General features: G+C 44.3%; 1 protein-coding gene and 1 long non-coding RNA gene across 3 annotated transcripts in view; one reads left to right on the forward strand and one right to left on the reverse strand.

The window, feature by feature from the left end:
• Positions 1 to 1,354: 1,354 nt before the first annotated feature.
• The window catches only part of LOC146174520 (uncharacterized), a 186,048-nt gene continuing 166,345 nt past the window's right edge, over positions 1,355 to 21,057 (reverse strand). The window contains exons 9-10 of the mRNA XM_084585410.1: positions 7,795 to 7,956; positions 1,355 to 2,090 (exon numbers count right to left, since the gene is read on the reverse strand). Coding sequence (XP_084441536.1) covers positions 1,716 to 2,090; positions 7,795 to 7,956 — 537 coding nt within the window. The 3' untranslated portion in view covers positions 1,355 to 1,715. The remainder of the gene's footprint in view (positions 2,091 to 7,794; positions 7,957 to 21,057) is intronic.
• Positions 12,966 to 18,343, forward strand: LOC146174521 (uncharacterized). Of its 2 annotated transcripts, XR_014701872.1 has the most exons (4): positions 12,966 to 13,398; positions 14,834 to 17,625; positions 17,745 to 17,813; positions 18,167 to 18,343. It is a non-coding gene; the product is annotated as an uncharacterized LOC146174521 (long non-coding RNA). The 2 variants fall into 2 exon arrangements; XR_014701871.1 differs by having other exon boundaries at positions 14,834 to 17,813.

The raw sequence follows: 21,057 nt of genomic DNA on the forward strand, positions 1-21,057 counted from the left end.
GCCTACCGATGTCCTCGCCTAGCATCTATCGAAAACCCAAGCACACTGGCCGTTACCTTCATTTCAACTCTGTACATCCTTATTCCCCAAAAAGTTCTGTTGTTTTGTTTCATTTCATTTGTATATCCTTAAAGACCCCTTTTGAGGGGCATTGCATAAGAGGTGGATACAAATTTTGGATGAGATGGTACAACGTCATGTGTTATGTTGATAAATAGCTGCAGGCTTTTCGTGCGAAGATTATTGGATTATTGTTGTTACAATCTCTTTGGGAAGGCCATTCCAGTCCGCAGCCGCGCGTAAAAAAATGAGTTTGCGAAGGTGACGGTTGCCCATATGGCAACATGTAACGTTAAATCACACATCCCTTTGTCAGCCATTCTAAGGATTCAACAGCACCATTCCGTTCAGCTATATATAACCGAAATTTAACAACTAGTACGCGCCTCACCAAGGCGAATAGGTTCGAATCTTTGCCAGCTGTGACGGCTGTGACGCCTCATTTGTTACAGTGATCCGCTTCTCAGGCTAATGCAGCAATTTCCCGCGGCACTCTAGTTCACACAGATGCGATGCTACCATGTATCATCGTGGTCTTTTTCTTTTTGTCGTACTTGTTTCCTTCATTTTAGGTTTTGATAAATTATTTTACTTTTATTTTTCTTTGAGATGTTTATTTTCAAGTACAGATTCATTGCTTCACTGTCTCTATCACGACAGCTCAGAGCATCACGAATTCACCAGTCCACAAAATCAACACAGAACGCGCTTTCTGGACTTTTCGAGCAACGCGCCCTTCTCGCAATCCTCAGATCTTTGGTTCAATTTCCAGCATCAGGTAAGTGAAGAAAATTTTCTTTAGAACTTAGTTAATATTTTATGGGAAGCTTCCTGATGCGTTTTGCATGAATCCTATAAATTGTTCGTGCCTTTGTTTTTGACTGCGAGACAATGTAGGCCGAGAAGCACTTGCGAATTTGGCACTGGTTGCTCACCGTCCTTTGTGATGTCGTTAGAGCCTTTCTTGACCAATCCGATGCATTAGAAAACACGCATAGTGCGGCGACGTCAGGTATTGTTGCTGATGTATATATATAAATTTGAACGAGCGTATAGTCTACGAGTGCAAGGCAAACGTTGTTTTTTTTTTGTCTATACTGTGGGCATTGACAGGATGTAGTCTCATGGTGATTACCAGGACTAAGAACATTAAATGCAAAGCGGAAGAAAAAACAACTGAACATATATAGCACTGGGACATCTCTTTAAATATAATACCTTACGTTTTCAAGGAAAAAAGCATTTCTACCCGAAATAAAGAAAGGAAAAGTGCCAGCTAGTTCTCTCTCTCCACTACAAAGCGGGCATGTTAGTATTGAGGTAGATGCCTCTGATAAATCAGACGTAACACAAAGCAAACAAAAACCACGACACTGGCGAAGTGGGTTACATGGTGCTCATTTGCAGATGTCGCAAAAGTGTCTGACTTGAATAAATTCTTAATAATGGAGAACTGGCAGTCTGCCAATCGTCCTCATAAATGCAGCTGCGCAAAAAAATAAACGTAGAAATTCAGGAGGATAAAAGTGCCTTTATGGAATGAATTTCACATTTCTGAGCAGCAGAAAAAATATACTACGCCTGTAAATATGAAACTAAAATATTTTGTGCACCGAATACAACAGCCTCCCTAGCCATTCACCTATCGACGGTCATCACCAGTACACCCAGAAATTGCACTTCCTTTTTGAGAACATATAGTCCTTCATGCCGCAATCAAAACTGCGCATGAAGCGCACTGAATTCCTCAGCGCTGCATTCACGACGTCACCTCCTCGGCGGTCGCCGCAGTGGCTCATGGTCCAGATAACGTAGAACAGCTGCCAGTTGTCATATCTTTCACTGAGGTAGACTGTCGAGTCGAAGCCTTCGATAAGTGCCTTGCGGTACAGATCGAAGAGCGGGCCGAGGAGCGCCGACTCGTAAATCAGCTCCGTCAGCACCGTGGCGTCGCCGTACACACCCAAGGTATCATTGTGCACTGATCGGAAGCACTCCGTGACATAGGCAAGGTGCTGGTCATGTGCATCCTGAAAGAGGGACAACACAAGCGTTCGCGGCAAAGCACGTGGAGCTCGGAGCACTTTGGATAGCACATGGAATAAGGTGGGTTTTTATATCTCGCTACGTTAAACAAGAGCACGATAGTCTAAAGCCAGTTTACAATTGGTGCCTCTATCCGGTAAAGTGAAATGCGCGCAGGATATTTATAACGCAGAAAGAAAGAAATCTGCTTTTCTGCTTCCACGGTGACATATGAGTAAGGGCAAATGTAATTCGCGCCAGTTCTGAGAAATAATGCAACCTCCTAATACCCTTCGAGTCACCGCATTAAGAACATTGATCGTAAGTTGTGTCCGATTTAGAATATCTACAGCATGAATGACGGTGATCACATGACCGCCATGGCACAGACATGCACGACGACTGCTTTCTAAGCAGTCTAAGCTAACCCATCGCACAATCCTGAGGTGAGCTATTGAAAGGATGACATGGGTTGGACCCAAATTCGTTGTATAACTCATCCCCACAAATTTTAAGGGTGTGAGTTTCTGAGTTCTCTTCACATAGGTGAACTACGCTTACGATATTTGCAAACCGAATTAGGTAATTACTCGTTACGTTGTTGATGTCTATCATGGAGAGAGAAATAGATGCCTGGCCGTGGAAGATGATTTTTGATGAAGGCAAAATGAAAGGCTGCCGTGTGCTGTGCTATGCCAGTCCACGTTAATGAACTCCAGGTGGCTGAAATTTCCTACCTCCTCCACTGTGACGTCAGCCATCGTCTGATACGCTTTCGGATTCTTAAACACCGAAAATAAATTCCGAGAGTACTCCAGAATCTGCAGCGGAGAAAGGCGAAAGCCTGCGCATTGCTGATGCACACGGTACATCGCGCTCGCCTTGTCGAACACGACCACCGTGCCGTTGCATGCATCGGAGTTCACTGGCCTTCTATAATTAATTTGCAGGAAAGAAAAGACAGTATCTCTCACTCGCTGAATCTCGTTGACACGTCGCGCGGAAAAATCTCGCCAACGCGAGAATTTCACCATGAGTCTATGACGGATCGCGCCTTAAAGAGAACATCATGTGGTGCTGAATGCGACACAATTGCAGCCAACCATTTTCGTGCTTTTTGGTATCCTTACTGTCATTTGGGCTATATTACCTTGGGATATGGAATGACAATTCGCGTGTAAGTCATCGGCGCTAAAAGAAACCGTGGTTAGTTTTTTTCTCAAACTTCTTGCATGCCTTATCCGCCTTCACCCATCACTCACCTCGCCTCCTTATTCCTAGGCTGTTCCTCCTCCCTCTCTCTAAACGTAGCACCGCTCACCTTTGGCTTTTCTCCACCAGTTACCATCCAGGCCTCGGCGGCAGCTTTTCGGTGTAGGCGAAAAGCAAGGCGTCCGTGTGCTGTGCGATGTCAGTGCACGTTAAAGAACCCCAGGTGGTCGAAATTTCCGGAGTCCTCCACTACGGCGTCTCTCATAGCCTGAGTTGCTTTGGGACGTTAAACCCCACAAACCAAACCAAACCAAACCATTTCGTCTCACCTCTAAACGTTCGTCCTTTGCGCGGAAAATAGCACAGGCTGTTTTTGGAGGGGGAGCTTCTTCACGTAGGAATTGTAAAATTTCACCCGCACGCCCATAGAAAATATTACCTGGACTTATCAATGGAGTGTAGTTTAAGAAGTCCTTCACCGACACGTGTTACCTACTCCGTCATTCATCTTAGTCTGTTTTCTTGCCTATATAAAGTGGCTTCGTTTTCGGTCGACGCTCCATGCAGTAAATGAGACTATCATCAAGCCCAAGAAAAAAATCAAAAGCGCTTGTTTTCATCTATGAGGAGCGATATGATACCGAAATTGTTGTGCCCCCTATAAGCGTTCATAAGTTGATATTTTGAGTGTGACGTCTTCCTTTTGGTGGGTGGTTGGCTAGTTTATAAAGTTTAATGCCCCAAAGAACCTCCGGAATGAGAGACGCCGTAGAGGAGGGCTCTGGAAATGTCGACCATCGGAAGTTTTTAACATGTTTTGAGATCGCAAATTACATGGGCGCCTTGTTTTTCTTCATCGAGAAGCAGCTGTCGTGGCCGGGAGCCGATCCCGCATCCTTGGACACAGTAGTCGACCGCCCTAACCATTGAACCACCATGGTGGTATCCTTGCTTTAAGTGTGTGTGCTCATATCTACCCAGGAACGCGTATGTTCGGGGTAGGTGACCTTGTTTCTGCACGTGACGAGCAAATCGCTGTGGCTTTCGACTGCGCCCTCAGTGGCAACGCCCAGTTATGGCCACTTTACAGTAGACTCCCCTGTTTCAACCGCGATTGCGCGTTTGTTGCGGAGCTGAACTTTATGTAATGTTTTTGTTTTTACCAAAAGGCATTTTGTTTGACCATCTTTTTGAGTAAGATCCAGTGCCCCTCAGCACGCTTTTCAGGGCGTCACCGGCGACCCGTGTTTTTGCCCTGCTTCCACAGTTGCCATCAGCACTTACCTTACGTCAGAGCAGTCAACTGCCCTTCTAGCCCGAACTCTTGATTAAGGGCTGGAGCTTTGGGGACCAACTTTATGAGAACTCATCGCTTATGTCTGTGTCGCTTTTCATCAGAATGCAAAATAATTGCCTAACCAGTTGGCGACATCCCAAGCATCACCTGGCCATAAAGGAACTCGTGGTCGTCTCAAGTCATTCGCGTTTGAAAGGTGTGGTGCTGTCTGTCTCTCTGAGGATTAGCCTGCCTTTAACAACATCACACGCAAGGGTGTTTCCCGCTGTCCCACACCGAAAATACACTGAACTGCCTCCAGGGCGCTAAATATGTCAAGTAACGACCAAACTTCGGCGCACAGGAAAATTTCATTACGCTAAGAAGACAAGAATACCGCGCAACTGCAACTGCGGCCTCCTCTAACTTCTGCACCTCGGCTTCCTCTAAGAAATATCACGTAACCGCATTTGTTGCCGGGGAGGAAGAGTTGAAAATTGATAATTTTATTTGCTTCTGCCAGCAATTTGCTGCTCGCACATTTTATTATGCTATCACTTTAACTCTAGCAGAATATGTTCCGATCATGGTGTCTGTGTGCCAGTGCCAGGAATACGCATGCAGCTTTGGATTTTGACCCGGATGATTGACACTGACAAGGATTATGGTGAGCAAAGCAAGTACTCCAGGGGGCGAGATCACGTTCAAGATCTCATCGCTATACTTCCCGATTGCGTACAAGGCCCCGCAGAGGCACAGATTCAATGTAGTCCTACCGGCTTAGCATTTTAAGCTTATGATTCGTCAAAATGCGCTACATCGCCCACAAGTACGTTATTAGCTTGTTCTGGAATAGTCGAACGTAGTGTATGAATTCACACGGACAAGCCCGGAGTTAATTTCTACTACATTAACGGGACTTAAGGTTGCTTCAAACTCGATAGCATTAAGGACTTGTTTCTCCAAGAAGTCTAATGCCAGATTTGTTACCGAAAAATCATGGGGGGCGGTGATTTCCATGTTGTAGGAGACCACGAGACCGCCTAACATCGAGTTGCTTGTTGTGTGTTAGGTTTAATGGTGCATAAGCAGCTCAGGGTATCATGTGCCAAACACATTTTTGTAAGTGGAGTACAATATTTATCCTACAAATTCTCTAAATTATTTGCTTCATATAGAAAGTTAATAACATATGACAGATTGGCAAATAAAATTCCTCTTATTAGGAATGGTGGATGGAAGGGAATATGTTAATCGTAAAATCGAATAATCTTTTTTTGCGTGTCAAGCCGTGTGCTCAAACATAAAATGCGACTTACGGCAAATTTCCCTTCACATTGTTTGCATATACGTTTGTTTTCTTTTCTCAACAGACTGTCGCATGTCATGTGTATGTAGCTAATTCGAAGATTGCATATTATCACTGTCGTGAAGCGTTCCTGATGTTACGATTACCATTTGAACAAATCAGTTTCACCAACTGGAGTTTATTGTTTACTTCACTAATCCATGAAGCCGGCCATTCTTCCTTTAGAACATCGAGTTGCTTTAGTTAGGTTTGCTTTAGTTTAACGTCCCAAAGTCACTTAGGCAATGGACACCTGACGTTCTCTAAAGTTCATTGACTTCGAACAGCACACGGCTGTATTGTATTTAGCCTCCATCGCAAAGCGGCTGCCTCCGTCGGCATTCGATCGCGCATCTTTGAAAACAAAGGACTAGTACCTGAACTACTACACTACGGTGGGGCTTGAAAATCGATTAGGCTGGAGTCGGTAAATGTAAAGAGTGAGATAGGAACCGAAGCCAGGATTCTTCTACCCTAGTTGAAGCCTGCTACGCCACGGCCACTATGTTCTACTGATAGGTTAGAGTGGGACTTTATATCCATGTTCTTTCTTTTCTAAGCACCTTCAATCCTTGACGTCTCTCAGGGCTGGGCCATTACGTTACCTACGAAGGACAGTCAGTATCGTAGCAGCTAATATATAGCGCTGGTGGAATTGCGCAAAGTGCATAGTGAATGACTGTGCCCTATCCAAAACGCGTGAGATAATACGGACAAAAATTAGGCGGAGATAGAATAACTGACTGGAATGCACATACACGTTAACTAGTATCCGCAAAGAGAGCCCGACATAAAAGCCATTAATGTGTTGCATCGTATGCTTGACAGCGGACACTAAATGTTTTCTTTCACCAGAACTTGTTGAGATAGCGGCAGTTCACCCCAGACCGCTGGCGTAGAAGCTCCAGTGTAGCGCATCATAGGGACAACGCATTCGACACAGAGACACAGGCCTCATGGTCATAAAAATAGAGCCGATGGAAAGAAGACGTATATAATAAGGAGCGTGATAACCTTCAGCATTGCTCTAATATGACACGAACGATTCCTTAAAACATTGCAACGTTATGTCGTAGTGTGAGGAACCATACAAAACCGAAGGAACGCAGCCCCATTTGCAGCAAAGAGACCTTGCGTACTCGCTTTTTTCCTTAATATTGCTTTGACGCTTCATAGGCAATTCGTTTTTTATTTTATTGCTTCTCGCATTTCATTATACTTCGGCGATGCTGCAAAACAACCCGCTTACTTTTGGAGCTTTGTGCATTACCTAGGATGGGACGAAGCGCAGTATGCATATTTTGCTTTTCCGCGTTTTGTTGCGATACCATAATTGTAGTTTTAAATCTCTCGATAATTACTACGTTAAATCTTTCACTTTCTTGTTCAATAAGTGGTCTCGAGCACGTATCGGAGATACGGTTTGACTACACCGTTCAAGTATAAATAAGAAACGTATTAAGGAATACAAACAGCGGTTCATGAGATATGCAGTTATCGCGAATAAAATAACATTTCTTTGACACAATTTTTACTGGTCCAGATGTGTTACGGTACCATTTTTGGATGGCAGGTGTTCAATAGCCCAGCATAGAACAATGTGCGCCTTTGGGAGGCACGGTACCTATTTCGATACTTTCCAGTCGTAAAACGTATTGCCAGATATTTGCAGAATGATACTACAACGCACAAGGATCATACTAGTGCAATGAATATTTCAGTGTGGGAAATTGCAGATGATCTTAGTGAACGCATTTTAAACAACATATCCCTAGGATTTGAGTGAGATGCTTAAAGGGAGAAACATGGGGATGCTGAATTTCCATTGGGACTATGTCAAATCACGGGAGTGGATTGTTCTGAAGCAGATTACCTTCCAGGAGTAAGGCCCGTTAGGTCGCGGTAAAAGAGCCCGGACAAGTGGCGCAGACAGGAGGGCTGTCATCACAGGTTCTGTCCCTTCAGCGCCTTTGGCCATAAGAGCCACCAGACCATAGGGGACAATGAGCAGGTTCCTGGCGCGGTCGTAGCTTACCTGTTGGGATGTAATGGAAGCAGCTGTTGACGAACAATGTGTTTTTGCACGAGTGTCGTTTCGCATACAAATCACTGTCCCAAATGCACGCTACTATCACTTCTACACATTTAGAATAGAACGGTTTGGCTATGCCGTACCAAATTGGTTCATCATCATCAGCATCATCATCGTCATCAGCCCGACTATGCCCAATGCAGGGCGAAGGCCTCTCCCAAATTTCTCCACTTAACCCGGTTGTGTGCTAGCTGCGTTCACTTGACCCCTGCGAACTTCTTAACCTCATTCGCCCACCTAACTTTCTGCCGCCCCCTGCTACGCTTTCCTTCCCTTGGAATCCAGTTTGTTACCCCAAGCGACCATCGTTTATCCTCTCTTCGCTATACATGTCCTGCCCATGTCCATTTCTATATACTTTCCACTAGAATGTCGGTAACTTGTGTTATTTCAAAATAACGGCTTGAGGGGCTAGTTGGTGCATCATCGTATTCAGATATGTGGCGCAAACAAACACAAACACAGGAGAAGATACACACCACACGCGCACACTACCAACTGTAAGAAGAACCGGAAAACACTTCCTCTTCTACACTCAGGCACGTCTCAACTTCCTCTTCTTCTCATTTTCCTCTTCTTTGCCCAGGGGGAAAATGGCACTCTCTTCCTCGCAGACCTTAACCTTGTCCAATAATGGCGGTGACCAATCTCTTCTTCCTCTTCTTCCTCTTCTTTCCCAAGGGAATATTGACACTTTCTTCCTCTCAGCCCGAAAACATCAACCAAACATGACAGTCACAAAATCTATACTGTCTTGTAAATCCACACCTCGCTTTGCCCAGCAACTCCTACCACGCTTGATGCGATGCGGCTGGTTTCCCGGGTATGATTGTGTGTGGGGTGGCAGAGTCTTTGCTTCAAAAAATGAAAGGGAAAAAAAGATCGCCAGATATGTTGAGGAATAAACGACCACAAGTGATCCCCTATATACATAGAGTTGCACACTGCCTGAAAAAGGTGGCTAGTAGGTCTGAGGTGCCAGTTGTGTTTTCTGCCCCCAATAAACTGGGTGGGTTATGTGCAATAATAGGGAGAAAAAACAAAGGGCAATGCGATAAGAAGCATGTTAAGAGTTTTATTGGATGTCGGGTGGGGGTGATTTATGAGGTTCACTGACGTGCGGTAATCTATATATTGGGCAGACAGGAAGATGTATTAATGATAGAATGAGGGAACATGAGATGTCCATAGAAAATGGCAAAGGGTCAAATTTAGCCTTGCACTGCCAAAATTGCAAGTGTGAGCCGTTGTTTAGTAGGCTAAACATATTAGGCAGGAGTCGGGATAAGATGGCACGCGAAATTTTAGAGGAATATTGGATACAGAAGAAAGATGAGAGATGCATTAGTGAAGCTTCGTTGAGTTTACGTAGAAAAGAATTTAATTTTATTGAGCAATCCTCCTGAGTTATGCAAAGAACGAGATTATTATCGGGCCTCTAGCTGTTATTCTTGGCCTAAAGTTGTTATTCTTGGACTCATCTTACGTTTTGGGGCCATGGGAGTTTACAGAATTTTTCCCCTCAAGTACATGGGCCTCGTGGCTTCTTAGATGTTGGCAAGATAAAGTTTCTCATTACATAGGGACTACTTAAGTTATGGGGTGTAGATGGACATGTCCTACTGTATGTGTGGTGGTGTTTTTAGTGAATGACTTGTGACTTTGTGGTGATATTTGCCTGTCCAGCGTGGTAGGAGTTGCTGGGCAAAGCAGAGGTGTGGATTTACAAGACAGTATATATTTTGTGACTGTCATGTTTGGTTGATGTTTTCGGGCTGAGAGGAAGAAAGTGTCAATATTCCCTTGGGAAAGAAGAGGAAGAATAGAAGAAGAGGAAGAAGAGATTGGTCACCGCCATGTTTGGACAAGGTTAAGGTCTGCGAGTAAGAGAGTGCCATTTTCCCCCTGGGCAAAGAAGTGGAAAATGAGAAGAAGAGGAAGTTGAGACGTGCCTGAGTGTAGAAGAGGAAGTGTTTTCCGGGTCTTCTTACAGTTGGTAGTGTGCGCTTGTGGTGTGTATCTTCTCCTGTGTTTGTGTTTGTTTGCGCCACATATCTGAATACGTTGAGTTATTTCTCTGACCCACTCTGCAGGCTTCCTATCTCTTAATGTTACCCCTACCATTTTGCATTCCGTAGCCCTCTACGTTGTCGCCAACTTAAGTAGAACCCTCTTGGTTAGCCTCCACGTTTCGGCCCCATAGGTGAGTACAGGTAAGATGCAACTGTTGTGTATACTTTCCTCTTGAGCGATACCGGTAAGCTGCTAGTCATAATCTGCGAGTGCTTGCCAAATGCGATCCATCCCAATCTTATTCTTCTTGTTATTTACTTTTCATGGTTCGGATCTGCGGGTACTACCTGTCCTAAGTAGACATATTCGCTTACTACTTCCAGTACTTCGCTACCTAATGCAAACTGCTGTTCCTTCCCGAGACTGTTGAACATTACCTTAGTCTTCTGCATATTGATTTTCATGCCTACCCCTCTATTTTTTTCTGTCTAGGTCATCAATCATTATTTGCAGTTCATCCCCCGAGGTGCTTAGCAAGCAACTCGGGTCGGCACCTGCTAACCAAATAGGTTAGCAGCTAGGTGCATTTTAGTGACCAGCAATTTAATGCCTGGTAAACAACTTCAAAGCCGATTAGCCAACAAAAGAATAAGAAATAACTGTATCTTAAAATCCATGACTTTCATCTGAAGATAGGTGAAGCATGGGATTCAAGCGCAACAAGACCTAAAGACCTGTTCGAATGTATGAAGATAATTCTTGGCTTCGCTCTTGCCAGCTCCTTAGTTCCGAGTTAGGAATTTGCCTCTAAGTAAAAGGAAATCGACTAAGACTCTAATGTTACTCTCAGAGCCCTTCTGCTGCATTCATGTTTTGAAAACATTAAATGCAATCACGTAATATGAGACAGGTATATATTTGAAAGAAATGTTAAAGCGAGGAGCTTGTTGCAGTTTTGTTTTGAAAGAAATTATAATATATTTAAACGAAACAAAACATAGTGTAACAGGTATTTCTATGAATAAGTGTCTTCCATAGCACGTATATTTTGTGCCGCAGTAAATTTTGGAATTAAACGGGGCTAATGCTCTCAAAAGAAACCTTAACTACATGCAACCGGCGCGTATGAGCAATGGGAAAGGAGCGAAAGCGATCACAGGCACTCTCCGTCAAAAGGCTAGAGGACAAGGAGCACGCTTCTATTGAAATGTGATAATTGGTCTTACGTGCTTCTTTCTTTTCTCAAGTGTATGGTTTGTGCTATATTACATATTGCAAATGGCCAAAATGTGACTATTCCACAAGTTAACTGCCTTGAACTACGCTTCGTCGCCACTAGCGGTGTTGTTTTAGTATCAGTGAAGCTCTTAAGTTGCCTTGAGGAAGGGTCAATAGTTTAATTGGCCGCCAACATATCGGTTGCATGACCAGTAATCAATGACGAGCAATGCAGAATGGCACTGACTGGAATGTTTGATATTTTAACTATCAACAACGTGTTAAGTTTAATAAGAACTCCTGCTGTCAAGATATAATTGTGCCACATTGGACGTTCTACTGAACAGTGCTTCTTTGGACCGTTAAAAATTTTTCTTGACGCATATCAAGAGTTTCTGGGGAGGGGGGAGGGGGGTTCTGCTATAGCTGTAAAAGCCGTGTCTTTTCTTCTATTCCGTAGTTTGTGTGGACATCTGTCATTTCACTGTTATAAAATACAATGTCAAACCTTTCTTCCCAAACCAGGTGATTTCCGACAGTTTGCTGTAAGAATGTGCTTCCTAATTTAAGGGTTTAAAATATAACTTTACTGAGCATTGTAATTCCTACTGTTTTTTGTATCAATTCAAAGGATGGCTATAATTTAGGCGTTCCAGTATTGGTGTCCGCTACACTTTACTTCACTAAGGGTTGACTAATAATGTTTACGATATGTGGTGTAATGGGAAATAATTTATCCTTTCTTTATCTAGCCAGTACACCAGTCGTCATGAGTCGCATTATATCTACTTGGAATCTATGCTTGTTTGATTTTGAATTGAAATAATCGATTTTTTCACTAGAAACAGTATTTCTTACGCACGAAGGGGCTTCCCACTACCTGTTCTGCATGACGGCATATCAGCTCATTAGCCTAGGGTCAGCTGACGCTTTACGGACGCTGCCAAATCTTCATTGCCGAGTAATGCACCAATTTCATACCATTGTCCCTTTCGCGCAGTAGGCAATGTCTTTCATAGTGTGTTCATGAGCGATAACTATTGTTTTTGTTTCGTGTTTTAGATTGCCAGCGAAGAGTGTTATGAATTTTTCTAGGTATGCGCAGGCCTATTGCTGTTTAATTATAGGACGTTTTTTTGTTGTACGATTCCGTTCAGTTGTAAGGTATCTCTCTATTCCTGTCCTAAAGCTGCGTTTTCCGCTGAACTAAACAATGTGAAACATGGTACAAACTAACAAGCCAAACACAAAGTACTTTTAAAGGCACGAGCACTGTGGTGTGCTGCAAAACTGGCCATCATTTACCACTGCATCTCAGAAAGCCAGCCTGCGCTTTTCTTCGATGGAAAAACGTTTGCGGCAATTTTGCGAAAAACACTGAATGCTGTTTATGCTGCTTGTTGAACCGTATGCTATTCAACGCTTCGTTTCCTTTGGAGCGGAACGGTTTAAAGACTATGTGGAATTGTTAATAAATATATTCATGGAAGTATTGATTGCCGCCACGTGTGAGGTCCCACCATTTATTATCAATACGCTATTGACAGTTGTGAAAAAACTACTGCTGAACATTTACGTTGCGTGAAACAGAAAATTAGGAGGGTTGATGATGATGATGGACTGATTTTTTATGGCGCAAGGGCATCTTTGGCCAAAGAGCGCCAAAACACAAGGTGAAGTCACCACTGAATTTGATAAAATGTCCGAGGTGAGGTGTATAGGGCCTAAAAGTTTTCCCGGAGTGTGTAGTCTAAAAGCAGTGGTGTATAGGGCCTAAAAACATTGAGTTAAGGTGTTTAGTGGTCTGAGTAAAACTGAAAGGGTGAGATGTAAGTGTTAAAAGAATAAGTTGCCTCAGCAACAATTTCTTTAAAAGAAAGCCATTTGATTAAAAGAAATGGGCTGACGCCCATGTTGATAAATGACTCCGTATAAAAAGCCTACTTTTAATAAATATTTAAAAAGTCTTTCTAAAGGAAACATTGGATGGTCGCCAAGAAAGATGGATGGATGTGGCGGTATTTGTTTCGTGTATAATTCAGGGAAGTGACGTCTCCTATGCTGTTCCAGTCTTGGACATTCAATTAAAATATGGAGTACTGTGAGCCGGCAACCGCATCTCGAACAACGTGGTGCAGGAGAGTTTGTTAAAAGGTATGAATGTGTTGTGTATGTGTGACCTATTCTCATCCTGCACAGAGCTACTTCTTTGAATCTGTTTTGTTTTTCTGTAGTGTATCTGCCTATCCTTGGTTTTATTGTGTGTAGTTTATTCTCCGTTGCCATGTCCCACTCCTCTTGCCATTGTTGTCTGATCGTGTTTTTGATGTGAGGCTTGAGATCCTGATATGATATGTAGTCAGTGTCTGTAGTGTTTCGAAGGGCAGCTGTTGCAGCAAGCCTATCTGCTGCCTCGTTTCCTGGTATACAGCGGTGGCCTGGCACCCAACACAGTGTAATATTAAGTTCTAGTTTATGGGCAGACATAAGGGAGTTATAAAGGGAATTCAGGACTGGGTTCTTATTGTGCCACTTTCGAAAGGATAGGGACATTAAAACACTGAGGGAGTCTGTGTAGATGATCGATGTCTGTATTTTCTTTTCTATAATGTGTCTCACAGCTAGCAGGATTCCATGGCATTCAGCGGTAAATATACTTGTATGTCTGTTCAGTGTTTTTGAAAGTGAAAAGTGTGGTCCATGTGCTGCACAGGACACTTGAGCAGACTTCGAAGCATCGGTGTAATATTCATCACAAGTGTACTTCGCCTGAAGTAGCATGAAGTGTCGCTGTATGGCAAAAGGGGATGCATGTTTGCCCACTTCAAGGAACGACAGGTCACAATTAACAGCATGCATTTCCCAAGGGGCAATTAGGTCTTTTGGTGAAGTTGTATGAAGGCTGTTAATCGGAATGTCCAGTTGTTCAATATGCGTGGCAACTCTGACTGGATATGGCGGTGTTAGAGATGGTTTTCTTGAGAAGAGTGCTGTGCTAGTTTTGTCAAGCAGGAGGCGGCGACATGGATGGTTCAGTTGGCATAGTACCTTCATAGCATAAGTTACACAAGTAAATTCTCTCCTTCGTTGCAGTGACCATCGGTTCGCCTCGACATAAAGGCTAGCAATTGGGCTAGTTCGAAAAGCGCCCGTAGCGAGGCGAAGGCCGAGGTGGTGCACGGGATCGAGTAATTTTAGTGCAGAGGATGATGCTGACCCATAGACCATCGAGCCATAGTCTATGCGTGATAGAACTACACTATTCAGAAGGCTCAGAAGGCAGTCGCGATCTGTACCCCATGACCGGTGAGAGAGAATTTTTAGCAGATTCATTGCTTTGAGACACTTCAGTCGCAACTGTTTTATGTGGGCAATGAAGGAGAGTTTTTCGTCAACAACTATGCCAAGAAATTTATGTTCCTTTTTAAAGGCAAGGCTCTGACCATTCAGTGTAATGTTGGGGTCAGGTCTGACGCCACGCTGCTTAGAGAAAAGTACACAAACACTTTTTTCAGAGTTAAATTTAAACCCATTGTCATCAGCCCACCTGGACAGTTTGTTAACACCTAGCTGAATCTGTCTTTCGCAGATGGCCAAGTTGCAAGATTTGAAGCTTATCTGGATGTCATCAACATATACAGAGCAAGAAATGGTTTTTGGCAACACACTTTTTAAAGAGTTCATTTTGACTATGAAAAGTGTGCAACTGAGAACACCACCTTGAGGGACACCATTTTCCTGTATGTACTGCTTTGAGTATGCATTGCCAACACGAACTTTGAAGGCCCGCTCAGACAAGTAACTTCGAATTGTATTCAACATGTTCCCTGTGATGCCAAGAGAGAAGAGGTCGCGGATGATACCATAGCGCCAAGTGGTATCATATGCTTTTTCGAGATCGAAAAAGACAGATAAACAATGCTGTTTATGTACAAAAGCATCCCTTGCATAAGACTCGAATGCAATGAGCTGATCAGCTGTTGACCGCCCAGCTCTAAAACCAGCTTGGTTTGGATTAAGAAGACCATTGTATTCAAGGAAATGTAGGAGGCGGCGATTTACCATTTTTTCAAAAAGCTTGCATAAGCAGCTGGTTAGAGCAATAGGCCGATAACTGGCAGCAAGAGTGGGTTCTTTTCCGGGTTTTAATATCGGGATAATGACCGCTTCCTTCCATGCTTTAGGAAAGCGTCCTGTGGACCATATTTTATTATACAGGCAAAGTAGGGTTTCAAGCGTGCCCGTATGCAGGTGTTTGAGCATTCCATATGTGACCCTGTCAGGACCTGGTGCCGAGTTCCCACATGTGCCAAGTGCAATCTCCAGCTCCTGCATGGTGAAAGGGCTATTGTACCCTCCTGTGCACGGTCTTTTATCACATATAGGCTTCCTCTCCTCAGTTACCTTGTGCTGCAAAAAAGAGTCTGTATAGTGCGCTGAGCTGAATACATATTCGAAGTGTTGCCCTAGTGTGTCTGCTTGGTGTTCAAGAGAGTCACCACTAGTGCTGACAAGGGGTGTTGGGAGAGTGTTATTTCCTTTGAGTGCTCTTATTCTGTTGTATACTTTGTGAGAATCAGAATAAGAGTTCACAGAAGAAAGGAATGATGACCAGCTTTCTCGCTTGGAGATGCGTCGAACACGTTTGCCATTTGCCTTTGCGCGCTTAAATTCTATTAGGTTTTCAGCCGTGGGGTATCGGCGTAACTTCGACCATGCCTTGTTTTGTGTTTCACGGGCAGTTTTACATTCTGCATTCCACCACGGCCTTCGTTTGTTTCGTGGCTTACTTGATGTTTGTGGAATGTGTTTTTCTGCAGCATCTATAATGTGCAGCGTGATCAAGAGTTGAGATTCGTCAACGCCTAAGCCAGTGACTGATGAACAGGGCAGAGCTGAGTGTTCCCTGAACATCTCCCAGTTGGCCACATATTCTTTAAATTTCCTGGGACTAGATGCATTTACGTTTTTATTGCCTGTGTACTTCACAGAGATTGGAAAATGGTCGCTTCCATATAGATTGTCAATAACAACCCACTCTGTAGCTGCCAAGAGCATCGGAGAGCCAATGGCTAAGTCAATGGCTGTGTACGTATTATGAGCTGAGCTGTAGTATGTTGGCTGTTTTGAGTTGAGTAAACATGATCCTGAGGACAACAAGAACTTTTCAATTAGTGCACCTCGGAAGTCCGTTTTTGTACATCCCCATAATGGGTGGTGGGCATTAAAGTCTCCGACCAGCAGCCATGGTTCTGGGAGTTGGTCAATTAGCTTTTCAAAATTTTTGTTGCATAGCCTGTGATCTGGCGGAATATACAGCGAACATACCGTTGTTATTTTACCGAATATTAAGGCTTGTATTGCCACTGCCTCTAAGTCTGTGTTAATCGAGATGTTTCGACAAGCGATTGACTTTTGTGTTATAATGGCAACGCCACCGGAGGGGTGAGTACTGCCTTGCCTATCTTTCCTGAATATATGATACTGTTTGAGAAAACTTGTGTCTGTTGGTTTCAGATGCGTTTCTTGCAGACAAACTATGTTTGGTTGGTGTTCGGCGAGGATTTCATATACGTCATCCAGATTTTTTAGGAGTCCTCGACAGTTCCAATAAATGATACTCTCGGTAGCCATTTTGGTAGGTCTGGAAGGAATATAGAGTAGGGTTAGGACTCGCCGCCCTTATCAGGGGGCTTAACTGGTGTATGTTTTTTTGATTTGAGACGGTCCAGCAGGCCCCGCCTCTCATTGGCGGACTCCCTAGGCGCCGCTGACGCTGCGGAGTCCGTGCTCACCTCCATCGCCTCTGGTGAAGGCATGGAGGCAGGAGGTTTTTCAAGAGGAACAAAGTCCCTCTCAGATGTCTTTGGTGTCCCGGACGTCTGGGGGAAAGTGACCTCCGGGATAGCAAAGATTGGTGCAGCCGGTGGCTGCTTAGTGAGGAGCCGTGGTGGGAGCACGTCAGCAGCATTGCACTGCGTGCCCACCGTTACTAGACGCGGCCTGGCCCCTCTGCGGGCTGCGTTAGCATAGGGAGCTGAGGAAAGCATTCTGTGCTTTTTTCGGGCCTCTCCGTATGTTATCTTCTCAGTTATCTGTATATTGATTACTTCTTTTTCGGCCTGAAAGGCTGCACAGGACCGTGAGTACGCAGGGTGGGAGCCCTCACAGTTCACACATTTGTAGTCAGTTGCACTGCATTTATCGGTTGCATGGTCATGCGCGCTGCATTTTGCACAGGTAAGGCGTCCTCGACATGTCTGGCTACCATGCCCGTACCGCTGACACTTGAAGCACCTGCGGGGGCTTGGTATGTACGGGCTAACTTTGCATCGGATAAATTCCACATTGACAAATTCAGGAAGTGTGCTCTGGTTGAAGGTGAGAACAATATGTTTCGTTTTTATTTCTTCGTTCTTTCGCCTGATTGTTATTCTTCGTACTGCTGTTACACCTTGGTTCTGTAGGCCCTCAAGGAGATCTGATTCTGTTTCGTTTAGGAGGTCTCGCTCAGAGACAACTCCCTGGCAGCTGTTAAGACTGCGGTGGGGTGATACCTGAACGTCAAGGTGAGCAAACGTTTTTGTTATGAGAAGGTTGTCAGATTGACTTTTGTCTAATACCTCTATTAGCAGGTCACCAGATCCTAGTTTTTTCGCTTTGTAGTTTGCCCCAATGATGGCCTTCAGAGTGTTGGCAATCAGAAAGACTGACAGTTCATTTACTGGTTGAGATTCGGTTACAGAGTGCAAGACAAGAAATTTTGGGAAGTTCTCAGTTGGTGTACTGATTTTTTGCGTCACTTCGGTGCGACTCCTTTTCGGGGGTCGATCAGGTTTTTTTAAAGGTAGTTTTTCCATGCAGTATGGATTGTTTTAAGGGGTCCTAATATATGTCGCCTCTGGTTCACCCTTATACGCAGAGGAAGGTCCCGGAGCCCCTCGCCTGGTGGACAGGCGAGGAGCCCATCGGCCGAGGCTTGACCATGGCCTCGACCGCCACCGTTCAAGGTTTCTTCCCTTCACCTCTCAACCTATCGCCACGGTACGGATTACAGCTTCGGTATGGGGGCTCAGGGTCCGTGGTGGCACCAAGCACCAACACCTTGTTTACACAAGGTGCCCTTGCGGGAAAATTAGGAGGGTGCCTAAGCTTCGTCTTAACAGGAATTGCGAACACGCGGTTTATGAATCCACGCTGGTTTAGAGAAAATGTATATACTTTAACAAGGAATCCGAAGAGGAACCTTCAGATATCACTGCCTCATGACACACATCAAGGTGGAGCTAATGTACCCACTCTATAATGCCTTAGTGTGTTCCCTCCCAAGTTGATCGTCGGTGGCAGCCTGTTCAATGTAGAGAAAATACAAAAGCGACGCTTTGGAAGAATAGTGACTCAACTGGTGTTTTTGTCGCTTTGTGTTGTCATACCATTTCGCTTGATATCTAGCATCTACCTACTAGTCAAGATGGAGGGCCGTTAGTGACTTGAATTCGAACCCATGACCTAAATACAGCCTTTGTTTGGAGTTTAGAGTGCAACGGGCCTGCTTCTAGATGTTTTCTTGAAGTTCTTTCCCATTCATGAATGCCCTGTACATTATAGAGTTTACGATGGAAACTCTGAACTTGAAAATATATAAGACACTCAGTATGAATTGTCATCCACACGGTATAACTCACAAGAAAAATTATTTAGATTCTAAATCTTTGTGAAATAGTGTTTTTCAATATTATGTCGTCATTTATAAGTGTAGTTCTCAGAGAAGTGAGAAGAATACTACCTCTTTCAACTTATCAAAACCCAGCCAAATAAATATATCATGGAATAAATTTCGAGCGTAAGCATTCTCTTACTTTCCAAATGTTGAGTCAGTTCAGTCGTTCAGTCGTGTCCGACTCTTCGTGACCCTATTGACCATGCCACGCCACGCTTTCCGGTCTCTAACTATCTTCCTAACATCACATAACTTCATCTGCAGTGCCTCGAGGATGCCATCTAACCATCGCGTTCGCTGCCTACCCCTTCTCCGGCGACCCTCAACCTTTCCCAACATCAAATCTTTCTCCAGCAACTCCTCTCTTCTCATCAGATGACCAAAGTAGCTGAGCTTTAACTTTAGAATTTGACCCTCCAATGAGCAGTCAGGGTTTATGGTCGACAATATTGACTGATTTGATCTTCTGGCAGTCCAAGGAACTCTCAAGAGTCTTCGCCAGCACCACAATTCAAACGCGTCAATTCTTCGGCGGTCAGCATTTTTCACAGTCCAACTCTCGCATCCATACATCACAACTGGAAAGACCATAGCACGAGTTATACGGATCTTGGTTGGCAGACTAATGTCTCTGCTCTTTACTAGGCGGTCAAGGCTAACCATTGCTCTCTTTCCCAGAAGCAGGCGTCTCCTAATTTCATGGCTGCAGTCTCCTTCCGAGGTAATCTTGGAGCCCAAGAAGAGAAAATCTGTCATAGCTTCCACTTCTTGACTATTGATGCTCCAGGACTTGATAGGGCAAGACGCCATGATCTTTGTCTTTTTAATGTTCAGTTTAAGCCCAAACCTCTCACTCTCTTCTTGTACGCGCATCAGAAGTCTCTTGAGTTCCGCTTAACTTTCTGCAGTTAAAGTGGTATCATCCGCATATCTAAGGTTGTTGATACGTTTTCCAGCAATCTTCACTCCAGCTGAAGACTCGTCCAGACCGGCTTTCCTCATGATGCACTCTGCATATAGGTTAAATAGGCAGGGCGACAGTATGCAGCCTTGCCTCACTCCTTTCTCAATTGGAAACCAATCAGTAAAACCATGCCCAGTTCTGACTGTGGCCTCTTGCCCTTCATACAGGTTCCTGAGGAGACAGATGAGGTGAATTGGAACTCCCATCTCTTGGAGAGCTTGCCACAATCTGCTGTGATCTACGCAGTCAAACTCTTTCGCATAATCAATAAAGCAGAAGTAGATGGGTTTCTGGAACTCTCTCGCTTTTTCCATGATCCAGCGAAGGTTGGCAACTTGGTCTCTAGTTCCTCTGCCCTTTCGAAACCCAGCTTGCACGTCCGGAAGCTCCCGATCCACATACTGCTCCAGCCTACCTTGGAGGATTTTCAACATCACCTTGCTAGCATGCGAAAAAAGCGCGATCGTGCGGTAGTTGGAACAATCTTTGGCACTGCCTTTCTTTGGAATGGGGATGTAAACTGACCTCCTCCATTTTTGTGGCCACTGCAGGGTTGTCCAAATCTTCTGACATAATGTATGAAGAATGGAAACAGCGTCATGGTTGAGGTTTTGAAGCAACTCAGCTGGAATGCCATCAATTCCGCTAGCTTTGTTCTTAGCAAGGCTGGCTAAGGCCCATTCAACTTCACTGTTCAGGATGCCCGGCTCGAGATCAGTGATCACAACCGTCTTATGTTGGGTTTGCACATTCGGGTCCTTCTTGTGCAGTTCTTCTGTGTATTCCTGCCACCTCTTTTTCTCTGCGGCTTCAGTGAGGTCCTTGCCTTGTTTGTCCTATATCAACCCAGCTTAGCACAGACGCTTCCTTTGATATCTTTGATTGTCTTATACAGAGCTCCTGTGTTCCTTAATTGGCTGTCGTCCTCAACTGCTTGGCACTGTATGTTCAAGAAGGCATTCTTATCTCTCCTTGTGATTTTCTGAAAATCCGCATTGAGAACCTTGTATCTTTCTCTTTCCCCCATAACTTTTGTCATCCTCCTTTCTTCAGCTATTTGCAAAGCCTCTTCAGATAACCAGATTGCTTTCTTGCACTTCTTTTGCTTTGGAACTACCTTAGTAGCAAC

Source organism: Amblyomma maculatum, chromosome 11 (assembly GCF_055883805.1).
Source record: "Amblyomma maculatum isolate TAMU_Amacu chromosome 11, ASM5588380v1, whole genome shotgun sequence".
NCBI classification, from domain to species: Eukaryota; Metazoa; Arthropoda; class Arachnida; order Ixodida; family Ixodidae; genus Amblyomma; species Amblyomma maculatum.